The sequence below is a fragment of the Struthio camelus genome, chromosome Z (genome assembly GCF_040807025.1).
Source record: "Struthio camelus isolate bStrCam1 chromosome Z, bStrCam1.hap1, whole genome shotgun sequence".
Lineage (NCBI taxonomy): Eukaryota > Metazoa > Chordata > Aves > Struthioniformes > Struthionidae > Struthio > Struthio camelus.
In genome coordinates this window covers 32,481,851-32,495,001 of record NC_090982.1, presented here as the reverse complement: position 1 = coordinate 32,495,001, position 13,151 = coordinate 32,481,851, and the positions used below count along the sequence as shown (strand labels likewise).

The following is a 13,151-nucleotide window of genomic DNA, read 5'->3' as shown; positions in this document are numbered from 1 at the left end:
TGTAATTATACTAGGCCATTGTCCTTTTTTCTTTCTCTAAGGAAGGAATTTCAAATTGTTTCCTAATGTCATACATAAAACAAGAAACACACACAACCGTATCTGTCATACTTACAGAGGTTAAAGCTTCTACGTTGGCGCCAGTGAGACACAGGAACCGGACAACATCGAGAATGCCATTATGTGCTGCCAGATGTAGAGGTGTTCTTCCATACTAAGGTAGGGGGAAAAAGTGGTATTATAGTAGTCAGAGAACCTCATTGCAATTTTCACGAGTAATCAAACATATTATATAATTATATATACTGACACACAGTGAAGGTCTTACAAAAACTTTAAGTACTTTGATTACAGCTTGAGCATAACTCCTTTAAGCTCAATTAAAAATGAAGGCTAGATTGACTACTTAAAAATGGGAAACAATTCTATGGCTAAGTCCCCCACAACTGTGGAGGAATCCTTATGGTATGTGACTATATGTGAGAACATCTTCCTAATTCCCAGTAAACTGAATTGCATTTTGCTTAATTAAATATGAACTAGTTCAGCAACCCTAAACCCTCGACCTTTAAAGCCTCGGATTCTATTTAAGTCAAGTATTACCTAAAATTAAGTATTTGCATTCTCCCTTTCCCCATCAAAAAAAGAATAAAAGAAAGAGAAATATTAAGGAGAAGTTGCTTTGTTAACCTGAAGGAATTTGTTCTTTCAGTGAAAGAGAAATGCCCAGGGGCAGTAAGATCAAAAGGAGAAGCTGCTGGAAGTATTTCCTTGCCAGGTCTCGCTTTTCCCCTGAGTCTCTCCATGGACAGCGGGTTCTCATAACATCCACTTCTGCTCCTTCACATTCCCGTCCATCATTAGAAATACCACTACCATACATTCTCTTGCTCCTCATTCTACCTACTCATGCTTTTTGCTGCTTTAATTACTCTTCCCCCTGTTCTAATCCCACATTCAAAAGTAAACTCACATGCTTACTTCACAAAAAAGTATTTGAAAGGAAAGCTAACTTTCTGCCAACTGGAAAATGAAAACTGAAAAAATGTTTGCGCCGCAAAAACCTACACCTCAAATCAAATAAAGGCACATGATATTCTACGTGTGGAATAGTCTACGTGATACCGCATGATTGTGGAAGAAACAAACAGTACCTTCAACTAGCATTACATTTATGCTGGGCAATGTCAGATTTGAGAAACAAGGATACACAGTCATCACCGGTAATTCACTCACATTTCAGGGCTTGCTGCTGAAGATGACAAGTGGAAAAAAAGATCCTCTACTTCATAAGACCCAGGGTTACTCTTTCAAATAAAGCATGCTCTAAAGTACCTTCTAGTACACTAGATTCTTAAAAGAATAAAAGGACACAAACTTTAACCCCAGCTTTTATAGCTGTGGTACCATATCCACGAAACATGTGGAGACTGATGATTTTTTTCCACAGTATACTTGAGTCCAGGCCACTGATCCCAGCTCAGCATTCCCAATTATGAAAAGAAGTGCTAATCCAGTTTTTGGCTGCATTAACTCGCCTTCCCCAAAATACGTTCGCAACTGTGGATCTGGACTTAATTGCCCAGTCAATCAGGTTTGAGTTCAGATCCAAGACTGGGGAGCACACTATCACAGAATTTTTCAGTTGGCAGTTGATGATCTTAATTATTAAAAACAAAATTGATTGTACCTGACAACTTTTAAGCCAAAGGCTGCACAATTTTCTTTAGCTGGCTGATAAAGAGAAGATTAGAGTTTTTACGATGAACGAAAACCTTAATTACTAGTACATTATTGCCAGAATATACACATTTTCAGAAAAAAAAGAGAAGCTGCAACACTTGAAACACACAAATCACAGAAAAACTCTTACAAATAACTCTCAAACTTTGTGGCATATAAAATTAACATTACAGCATCCTTCCAGAGCAGAGAAAGACATTCAAAGCTAAATACCAAGCCCTATCCCCACACAGCAAGTCAACTGAGTTTAATGGTGGATGTTAAAGCTATTCAACCCAGCAACACGAACATTTCCTGAAGCACTTCACTATTCATTTAAAGACCTCTAAGAGGAAATTCAGAATGTTAAACCTGCAAAATATTACACTTAGTTTTCACATCCCCTACAGCACTAGCGAAACAAAGGAGGCCAATGAAGCATTTGTTTTAGAGACAGGCTATTAAGTTCTCTCTTTTTGGAAAATGATTAGTACAATTCGGGGCATTTCTCATTTTTAGCTGGCAGTAATCCAGTAACATACATTGGAATCAAAATTTTTAGAGGTACAAAATTTGCCGAGTGTTTCTGTGATCACCACGCCTATGTGAAAGAAAGAAAGCAACAAGAAAAGTTCCCCAGAAGAATCTCATTCAGTCTACTGTCTTTTACAGTTAACATTTAAATTTTGACATTCTACCTGCTGGCAAAAATTGGCTTAACAAATAAATTCAAGCTATTTTATTTTAAGATAAATGTTTGATTAGGATTTGTTTTAATAAACCAACTCAAGGCATGAAAACATAAACCATCCATTATGGCATGTATTTTTGTAACTGGGAATAGAATCTGCAGCTGATTTAAATCACTTGTTAGATGAAAGTGTAGATCTTTTCAAATCATTTGGAAGAATTAAAAGAAGATTTCTTATTACAAAAAAGGTTCCAATCTTCAACTATGTAAGTAAATTACTATTATTAAATCACTTCAAGTCTATGCTCATGTAGGCCAGAAGAAAAGCATTTCATCTGTTCTCCAGTGCCTAGCTGTAATCTGCATAATGCAAAGCCACAGAGCTGGGGAAGCAGGCTGAGATATACTTCAACATTAGAGCAAAATAACAAAGTATGTTATGATAATTAATTCGATTAGGCTCTTTCTTCACAGATCTTTCATCATTTACTCAACCAAAACCAATACATGTAAATTTACAAGGCGAGTTATTTAATGCTTTGCATTTGCCCACTTTAAGAGACAAAAGATAGAAGGAAAAAGGAAACACTTTTCTTATCAGAGAATTGGAAAAGGTAATCTATGCAATAGGTGAGCAATTAAACAGAGTAGTTCAGTATTCACATTCTATTTACCTTATTAGTGACATCCAAATTACAGCTTGCTTCGCAAAGTGCCATCACAATAGGAACATTCCCATCTTTGCAGGCCACATGCAGAGGAGTGTTGCCATGTCTGTCTTGGAAATCTACAAAACATCCTTGACTGATAAGAGCTTTAACCACTTCCATTTGACATCGTCTTACAGCAAGGTGTAGGGCTATGTGCCCATCCTGGAATCACAAGACAACTTGTAAGCAAGATTTTAATAACGCAAAAAAACAACGTATTTTTCAGAGTCATGATTGTTGCATGTCAACTGTGTGCATTTCCCTGGCCTCAAGAATCACAATGTTTTTTTTCCTTCGAGGGTGAAGGCAGGCAGAAGCACAATACCTGTTAGCACAAATCAACTATGGGATGAAAGCAATTTATATTAAGCTACTAGGCTTTGCACTGGAATGAATGAAGTGCAAATAAACATTCTATGCTGATGACTTCCCGAAGGAGTGGGAGAGCAACCAACAGTAACAACCGGTTGAGTATCTCAAATCACTGTAGTGTTTACTGACGGAAGTCAGTGACATAAGAGTCATACAATCTGCTTAGGGATCAGTAGTTTTAGAGGAAGAGCTTTCTTCCTCTGTGGAACAACTTAAAATGACAGTGACTGGAAAAATAAATTTTTTTTTTAGAAGCAAAAGCATTTTTCTGAACTTGCTTTAGCAACTACTTATATGCAATGGCAATTCCATCAGGAATAATGCTAGCTATAAGGACAAGTATAGATTAAGTATAGGCAATAAAATGCAAGGATTATTCCTTCGGGCCACATTTTGAATGACAAAAAACAAACAAACAAACAAACAAAAAGGTTGTGCATCAACTGGAGCTATTTTTAAATAGTTCGAATGTAGATCACTGGTACTAGGTGTGATTTATCTGATACACAGGTATCAAAAGGCAAACAATTAATTCATTTTTTAAAATCTGAAATTAATAGCTTGTTGCCAATTCCAGAACCCAATGTTCCTGCTGTTCTCTGTAGAGAGCGTGTTGCCCATAAAGTGCTTTCAATTCATAAGATGATAACGCAACAGTAAGAACTTAATCATGGAAACACATGAATCAGTCAGCAACTTTAAAGACTACTGAATTCACCAACATACTCTTTAGGACCACTCAGAAAACCCATGTCAAAAAAATAAAGATGACTTGCAGCACCCAAATGAAGCAACTCAGAGGTACAACTCTGTGACACCTGTGATCTCTGGACATAATTCCTGACTAAAAGCAACTCATTCACCCATTACTAACCTTGTCTGTTGCATCAAGGTCAGCTCCGTGCTCTGCCAAGCATTCCACAATATCATGGTAACCCCTAGCAGATGCTGTTAGCAGAGGAGTCTCCCCTTCTTTGTTTTTAATGTTCACGTTACAACCTGCTTCACAAAGTGCTTTGGCAACAGAGTAGTAGCCATGCCAAGCAGCGCAATGCAATGGTGTTTCTTCCTCCTGTCAACATGGATTAGGAAAACACAAAACAGTTGACGCCAAATGCTAGCAGAAACTATTCCCCAGCTAGACTTAGAAGCATAGGAAGACGTCAGGAAAGAAAAAAGACAGTCTATTAAAGTAAGCCCTGTAAAATGATGTGGTAATTTCTAACCCTGACATTCTCAAAGTGAGAATAATTCCTGCTGACATACTCAGTGACTGTGATAACTCACTAGATTTTCGTCACTATCTTGATTCTGGGAGTCCGTATTTCTAGCCATAAAGCTATCTATGTACAATACCTGACATGTAAGCAATGCTAGTTTTGATATTTCTATGCTGCTACAGCTAACCATTTATCTTGGTTCTTACTTGCAAACACATCCTCCTTCACAAGCAACTTCTACATCCTGGGCACTGAGACTAATACAGTGTTAAAAATGCATCACTCGCCAAGGGGATCTAAATCCCACTGCATTTGCAGATTGAGGCAGATCACTGTTCACAATGTTAAAAGCATATCTAAATGATTTTTGAGTGTAGGCAGTGCCTTAGGTACTTTGGAAACTGAGTCATCTAGAGGTACCTTAAGACAAGGCTTTGAAGCTGTGGACATTTTGAATTAGTTCAAGTTCAGCTGTGATGGAAGTTCTAATTTGGTCTTTGTTTGAACCAAAGAAGCTTCAAAACATTCACCTCCAATCTCCTGCTGCTTGATAACAACTCTGCAGATCATTCAGGCACTCAATCGTTTTATAAAAATATGATATGGAAAGCACTGCTTCTGTAGCTCCATGCAAAGCAGGGAGGATTAAAAAACAGGAAGAGTCATTCTGTTAAATTCTAAGCAATGGGATACCTTTCTGTACTGGGCAAATATTGAGGATGACACTATCGATGCTGATGATATCAAATGATTCAAGGTTTTCACTAAAATCTGAGGAAAAAGTAATAGCCAAATAGCACTTTCTGGGGTCCTTTGATCTTCTGCTGCTTAAATATAAAGCTAGTCCTACAGCATACAGCATTTGGAAAGAAAGGCTTGTGGAACCCCAGTGAAATTTGAGTTGAATTTTTTTTTTTTTTTTTAAAATTAATTCTCTTCCTTTCTGATTTCCCATTAAGAGTTTCCAGTTCAGAGCTAACAGGTAAGATCTTTTACTTCTTCTTTACAGGAGCCCTCCTGAAGTTCATTTTCCAAGAGAGCTTTACATTTAAGGAATCTCATGACTCATAAAAACAAGCTGAAGTCAAGGTGGCAATTAAGAAAAAAAGTGTTAGATGAATTCGGGGTACACCATCCATACCTTCCTGATGAACAGTTCTCTTCATTTTTAAGCTTTCGTTTTCAAGACAACCTGCATTTTTATGAGTACAGCTGCAGCTGGTTCACATGCACTGTTTTTGAATAGTTCTCATCTATTAGAAGGTACAGAAACCTCCATAATTCTAATTTTTTTTTTTTTTGTTTCAAATTCAAACATGCATGAGGCAGCAAGGCAAGACTAGGAGTCTTGACCACTAATGCTAAAGCTGCATTTGTTTAAGAAAAATAGAAAGTGGCTCTGACTCACCTTGTCTTGAAAGTTTGGATAGGATCCAACACTACAGAGAAACTGAACCACATCCACATGTCCATACCGAGCTGCGACATGGAGAGCTGTCTCCCCAGACTGAAATTACAGAAGAACATCCCAGTGTAATTTCTTATATCACCCATAGGTAGACGTCATCATGTATAGTCTGAATGCATGTATGTGGCATAGGGGTCCAAGTACCCCTCCTCTGTACCTGTATCCTGTTGCCCCAGCTGCGGTCAGCAGACATCTCCAGCTAGCGCACTGCTGTACATTACAGGTGTAACACTGGCTGAGAGGGCGTTTCTTCAAAGGCTTTCCTTTTCAGAACTTATTTGTTCTGAATCTACTTTATTTGTTCAAGACCACAGCCATAATGCAATCTCTCAGCAATATGAGGAAGCAGCTGGCCGAGGGAGCGCACAGCACATTTAATGAGGCATTGAAACCGAAGTTCTATTTGTATTCATACTATTTTCCCTTTCTCCATACATACACATGTAAGGACTTGGTCCAAGATTTTGGTATATCCTGGCATATTTTGATCACTATATGTAATTATTTAGAACCTGACTAATGATTTTGTTGCGATGACATGAAAAGGAAATGGTATTTTTATTGTAAGAATAGCCTCTTTTCTAATAGCCCAATTAGGATAAATTGAACACTAATTTTGCTAACATGCCTTGCACTGGTTCCCCAAACAATGTAAGCCGACTACATTTTGCAAGTATAACTGGATCTGCATTGCAGCTTTGGCCAGTATAAAAATATTGCTAAGGTATGAGATTTTAACAGCAACCAGCTTCTAGTGCCAACATTGCTCAAGTAACACTGCTAGAGACAAGGTAAGCGCTCATCAGCTATAAAGTGTTAGGCTTCATTACAGTCAACTTAATAACAATCAAATTTACTTGTCAGAGAAAAGGAATTTTCAGTCAAGAGAAATGAGAAACAGAATCACGATTTTACCCTGTGTTCCAATGTGAAAACAGCCTTCATGAGAAAATTAATTTAGGCTTGTACTTCCCCACCTACCCACCACATACTCACCACATTCACATGCATGCTTGGTTAACGTTTGTCAGAAAAGTAATTGGTACATGCGGCTACCTAAAAGCTCTGTTGTCAGAGCCCTATGTGTCAGCTTACAAAACCACACTAGAAGAAAAAGTTAGTCACGGTCTTGGGATTATGGCATAGCTCAAATTCATTCCAGCGGCAAGACCTTTCTCTTTGCTAAGATGAAGCTATATATATTAAAAAAACAAAAACAAAACACTCCGCAAAACACTCCGCAACACTACAAGATGGAAAGTTTTGTTCTTACCTTATCCTTAATATCCAAAGGACATTTATTCTCATTGAGAAACTTCAGTGTTTCTACATGACCATGTCGAGAAGCCCAGTAGACTGCATTAGATCCAGCCTGTCCAAAATGTTTGTTTACAAATGTCAAACAGTTTAGAATCCTAATTTTAGATTTTCACTGAGATATACATGCACATACATGTACACAGGTACACTGAACAGCTCAGAATCATCACAGTAAATGTGAGCTAGTCAAGCTATGGCTTATATCAGAACTTTCGTCATCATTAATTTTTCAAACAACTACTACCACTACCACTGTATATGACCACTACCACCACCACCATACACCACTGCAAGGATAATTAACAGATCTTTATATCCTCTTCCTCTTTTCAAGGGCATTTTTGAGGATTTATGCTACATATTTTACCCTCTATTAGCTTCAGATGCAGACAGCGGTTCAAGTGACTTGCTTTAAATGAGCTTCGGATGATTGCAACGCTTTTTCAAAAAAAGTTTTTTGCAAAGCATATCCCCTCGTCACTTATGAGTTTTAGTAGCAATGGTCTACATCAATAAAGCGAGCATTTATAATTCCATTCATTACTAAATAAAGTTTACCAGTGTTTTAGGGTAATTATTAATTTAAATTAAGCGAGGCAATTTCATAAGCGAGAACAACATTTTAGCACCAGTATTGTTTAAATTCAGCTAATAAAGTGATCAAAAACAGAGACTACACAGCAGCAACAACTGAAATTATTAAAGATTTGCTTTTGTCCTTTTGCTACAGAGGACACCGGGTAACTTACACAATAAACGCTACGACTCAGATGTTTGCAGGTCTGATAAAACCTGGTCTGATGCATTTGTTCTCCGCTAACTGTCCTGAAACTCAAGAATACTTATAGAATGTGACAAAGTAGAACCCTGACCTTATCTTGAACATCAATACGGGATCCACGCTTTAAAAGCAGCTGAAGCATCTGAATATTTCCACAGCCAGCAGCGATTAATAGAGGTGGTGTTCCATGCTAATAATGGGATACAAACAATATAGTTCATTTTTGAGGCATTAAGGAAGAGAGCATGTTGTAGAGAAAATTATTTATCCCCTGGAGCAAAGAAGTTTATTGCACTCCAATTTTCCATATTACCAGGATGAGGTCACATTAACATTTACTAAGCATTATGCTATATGTTAAAAGCCAAGCTTTTCGAGACAGGAATTCTAACATTAAACTCTCATTAGCCCAGGCTGACAAGGATGTTCCCCTCTGCACTTCCTTTACATGTGCATTTTAAGGCAGAGTACCTAGAGAACTGGCCACAATACCTTGCAGACACAAGCCACCAGCAGCCTACTAGAAAATTACACGGGATTGTAGCAGTAAAACAAAAAATGTACTGGTAACTTGAAAGGTTCAAGATCTATTTACAGCAAAAGAATAAATGCTCTACTTTTATAGCCCTCTTCATCAGTATTTCTCAAAGTACTTTATAATGAAGATCAGAATAATCGTTCCTTTTTTACAGGAAACTGAAAAATGGAGCAGAGATGATATATCTACGGTCAACCAGCAGAGCTAGCAACAGAACTTCAGTTTCCTGGTCTCAAATCTGATAACTCAATTTAGTAAAGCAGCAGTAAACTGAAATACTTTAGTAAACAGATCATTCCATTTCTGAAACAGAATGGAATCACCATCTAACATAATGGTGAGACAACCAGTTTCTGCAGAACAGGACGCTTGTTTCTAACAGTGTTTTACAAAGTCAGTTTTGGCAGTATGATTATCCTTACACATTCAGTTTTTAAAAGGCCTCTGACAAAGAAGGAAGTAATACCAAAAAATAGGAATATTCAGCCATCTTCGTCTGCCCTAAAAACAGCAGTAAAAAAACCCAAAGGCTGACACCTAATATAGTACAGCTCTTGAAAACAGATTTGATTGTTACTTTTCTTTTGGAATTATATTTTGCCAAGCCCTAGGCAAGAAAATGTTTTGGGTTCCATTTTCAGGTAGTTTAGAAGACTAAATGCAGAATACTTTACTAAGATTTCCCCTAAAGGAAGATAGAGTTATTCCCCAACCACTTAACTTTTTCTTTTTTTTCCTTCAAGTGTTACATTTCTACTTTTCAACCCCACCGCTCTATTCAACAAGGTGAGAACTAGTCTCCCACCCACCTCAGCACAGACCCATACTTCACCTTGTTGGGTTGATTGACATCGTAATTTGTCAGAGATCCCAGAAGGTGCTGTAATCCAGGAACATTGTCATCATTGATGGCATGAATAATAGCTTTCATCACAAATGAATCTTCCTCATCCTTGTAATTAAATGAGAAAGAAGAAAAGTGTTAGCTTAAAGAAAAAAATACCTCTCTATCTCAACATCTGCCAAGACATGGAAAAAAATTTAAAAGTAAAATTTTCAGAGTCTTGTAGACTCTTTCAGCTGCAAGGATTAATACTTCCTGAAGCACATGGCTAAAATGTATATGTGCTTTGAAAACCCAGCCCTTTTCTAGTATGATATACTTCACGCTTCTTTACATATGAACCCATCATTTATTGCGTGAGGTTCCAGACAGGTTTTCCTTTATTAGGTGTATATTTTGCTTCCTCCTAAGACTTTCTATTATGTGCACAAAATAATACGGACTATGTTTGTGTATGTGATAGGAACATTTAAAAAAAAAAAAGGTACACAAATATAAGACACAAGATCAAACTTTGAGTTATCCAGGGGATATGCCACAGCAGAAGTATTTTGGACTTGACTGTCACCTATTCAAATGGACCAGTTATGAACTTAGAACTTAAGTAATGAGCCTGAACACCTTTGCAGACTTTTTGTTTTTCTTCCATGCACTAAAACGTCAAAGAGCTGAAAGCCACAGAAGCCAATATTTGGATAATTTCTCTCCTCTCTCCAGAGTTTACTGATTTTTTAGAAAAATGTTAGAATTTGGCTACAACACGGGGTAGGGGGGCTGAAATGCTGATTCAGCGTTAAAAGGTATGGTGACAACTGACAACCCAGACCACATGGCTGGGGGAGGACTGGGAGAACAAACAATGTGCAAGCAGAAAGATAAGAGGAGGAAAGTGGAAATAAGAGCCTGAAGTGACACAGGAAGGACAAAAGGCAGATATTACAGATAAAAAAGGCTTTCAAATTTTTTTTTTGTAAAGTTTGACCCTACTAATGCCCAGAAAAGACAAGCTTACCCAGTTCCAAAAATATTAACATATATATACTTGCACGAGCACAGAGAATTTGTGAAGCACGTAGTAAAACCTGAAGAGCAAGCTAAATAAAAATGCTTTTGTATTTACAAACGTTTCGAACCACAAAGCATACAACTATTGCCCCTGACTACTTAAATCTAGCAGACAATATAATAGCACAAACTGAGACCGGCCACCTCTTAAAATCTCCTCCTTTAATAACTGCTTACTCTGTTAATGCTCTCGAACATTCTCTGTACCTAAGATGGTGTCAAGTTCTCTGAATAATTTTGAATATTCTAAATTAAAGAAAAAATGAAAATTATGTTATGCTGCACAGTACCACGAAAAATTCAGTTTTCACTTTTTCACATTATAATTACTATAGTACTAAAGCACCACATGAATCAAATTTCAAAATAAAGATAAACTAGTAAAGATAAACAGGTACTAGTTATCAGGCTCAATACAGTAATTAATTTATGAAATTCCAAGGTTTGTTTTATGCCTAAGATCAGATTCTTGATAGCAGACTTTTCTAGCTTTAAAGTTTATTTCTTCTTACCTATAAAAACAGTTATACCCATTTACAATAATCCAATATTCATGTTAGAATCATTTCAGAAGTTGCCAAGTTTCAGATGTATTAGAGCACATTAATCACGGAAATATATACTTACCAGAGTATCATCACTCCTAGCAACACTCATGTTACTTCTGGACAAGAAAGATCTTGATAATCTTTGGCACAAGGATATTAAGCGCACTGATTGCTTTTTAAAAATAAGAAGAGAAAAGCTATATGTAAAAAAAAAAAATCAAAATAGAATACTTGTGATAGGATGCTATTGCAGAGATTTTTAAAGGAATACTGTCATACTAGCAACACAAATGCAAGCAAAATTGTCTGGAATTTTTAATGCAAATAGGCTACTCATATGCACTAGCATTGCCACATAATATTTTTTGGATCACTACTATTTCATAAAGATGTTCAAATCCAAAGCAGAATAAATTTGCGTTACATGCTCTTGCCCAAGTCTGAAATTTGTTAAAAATATTTTTTAAAATGGGATTTCAAAGTATGTGCACACAGGAAAACTAAACTGAGCGTAAATTAGCTGACAGCATTCCTTTAAATGTCATATTACAACAATAGTTTAAGATATTCCTGCACTCCCATCTTATTTTAGGGCAGCAGACTAATTTTTAAATGTTATAAACACTGCTGATCTTTACCTAACGTAAACATTAAATTTTAGGGTAAATGGAATTCTTAGCTGGATATTTTGCGGTATTGCCCCATGACTTAAGAAAATCATCCTATTTCTTGGCCTTTGTGACAATGCATTAAACTCCTTTCCTAATAATACTCCTTTCCTCTGTTGGCTCATGTTTCACTCTCCTCATGATAAACAGACTTCTCATACGATAGTCCTGTCCTTGCTTAGTTTCAGCGTGAATTCCAGCGTGAGCACACTGAAGAAGTTGAGGTGTTTGTCTTGATGAACAGCTCCTTGCCCAGATTCATGCTTTCAGCTAATGCTATGCCCCATCTCTGGAAAGATTAAATAAATACTGTCTTCTTCTAAACAGGTTTGCAATCTCAGACCAAAAATCCTTTGCAGAAGAGACTAATTTTCTTTCTAGTTTTACTGGATGGTTTACTGGAACACTTAATTCTGTGAGGTCCGCTTAAGGGATATTTGATTTACTTGGATTACTGTCACAAAAACACGTGCCTACATTTACAAACACTTTTAGTCTGCAAACGTTACCAAGACAGATGAGGACAGCACACTAGATGCATAAAACAAACCATCCACACACAAGAATTTGAATGCAGCTCATAATGAAGAAGTCTTCTCCCTTATTACCATACTCAAGCACCTACACTAATGTATTCCAAATTAATACAAAAATCGGTTCCTTCTTCCTTCTCCTTTACTCTGAAAGGCATTGATCAGTGCCAAAATGTTTCTTCTACTCAACAAAAAGTTTGAGATTCTGTATTTCCTTTAAATAAAAAAAAATCACAAGTCACAAATGTTTGTTTATGCTTCCCCAGAACAATTAATGCTATTGTAACTGAATATCGCCATCTTTTTGAAGATTTATTGAATGACTTACTTTCCATTTTCGCCGTGCTGCAAACTTTTTGAATTTCTCCATATTCACTGCAGATGCTTTTCTACTTAGTGCTTGCTGGTTGTCTTTAGGCTATGGACAAAAGTAAAATAAGGCCATTGTGAAATATCCCACAATTACAACCACAACTTTCACAAAGCATCTTCCTGTCTCTAAGTCTCTCTGCCCTGCAGGGATGACTTCCACTTACATTATAATATTATCATACTGTCAGAGTAAAGTAACTGTAAGCACACCATTTTAACACGCATAGTTTAGTGGAGCGTGCAGCTGGAATACCTTGACGAAATACCCTGAAGAAAATCCATATCTGAAAGCGTTCCAT

At 36.9% G+C, this 13,151-nt stretch overlaps 1 protein-coding gene across 1 annotated transcript in view; it reads right to left on the bottom strand.

Annotated features, from left to right (window-relative positions):
• Positions 1 to 13,151, bottom strand: part of LOC104143020 (death-associated protein kinase 1) — a 95,061-nt gene that overhangs the window by 20,578 nt on the left and 61,332 nt on the right. The window contains exons 10-18 of the mRNA XM_068927255.1: positions 12,809 to 12,898; positions 11,359 to 11,451; positions 9,655 to 9,774; positions 8,376 to 8,474; positions 7,457 to 7,555; positions 6,124 to 6,222; positions 4,370 to 4,567; positions 3,088 to 3,285; positions 116 to 214 (exon numbers count right to left, since the gene is read on the bottom strand). Of these exons, the coding sequence (XP_068783356.1) occupies positions 116 to 214; positions 3,088 to 3,285; positions 4,370 to 4,567; positions 6,124 to 6,222; positions 7,457 to 7,555; positions 8,376 to 8,474; positions 9,655 to 9,774; positions 11,359 to 11,451; positions 12,809 to 12,898 (1,095 nt within the window). The remainder of the gene's footprint in view (positions 1 to 115; positions 215 to 3,087; positions 3,286 to 4,369; positions 4,568 to 6,123; positions 6,223 to 7,456; positions 7,556 to 8,375; positions 8,475 to 9,654; positions 9,775 to 11,358; positions 11,452 to 12,808; positions 12,899 to 13,151) is intronic.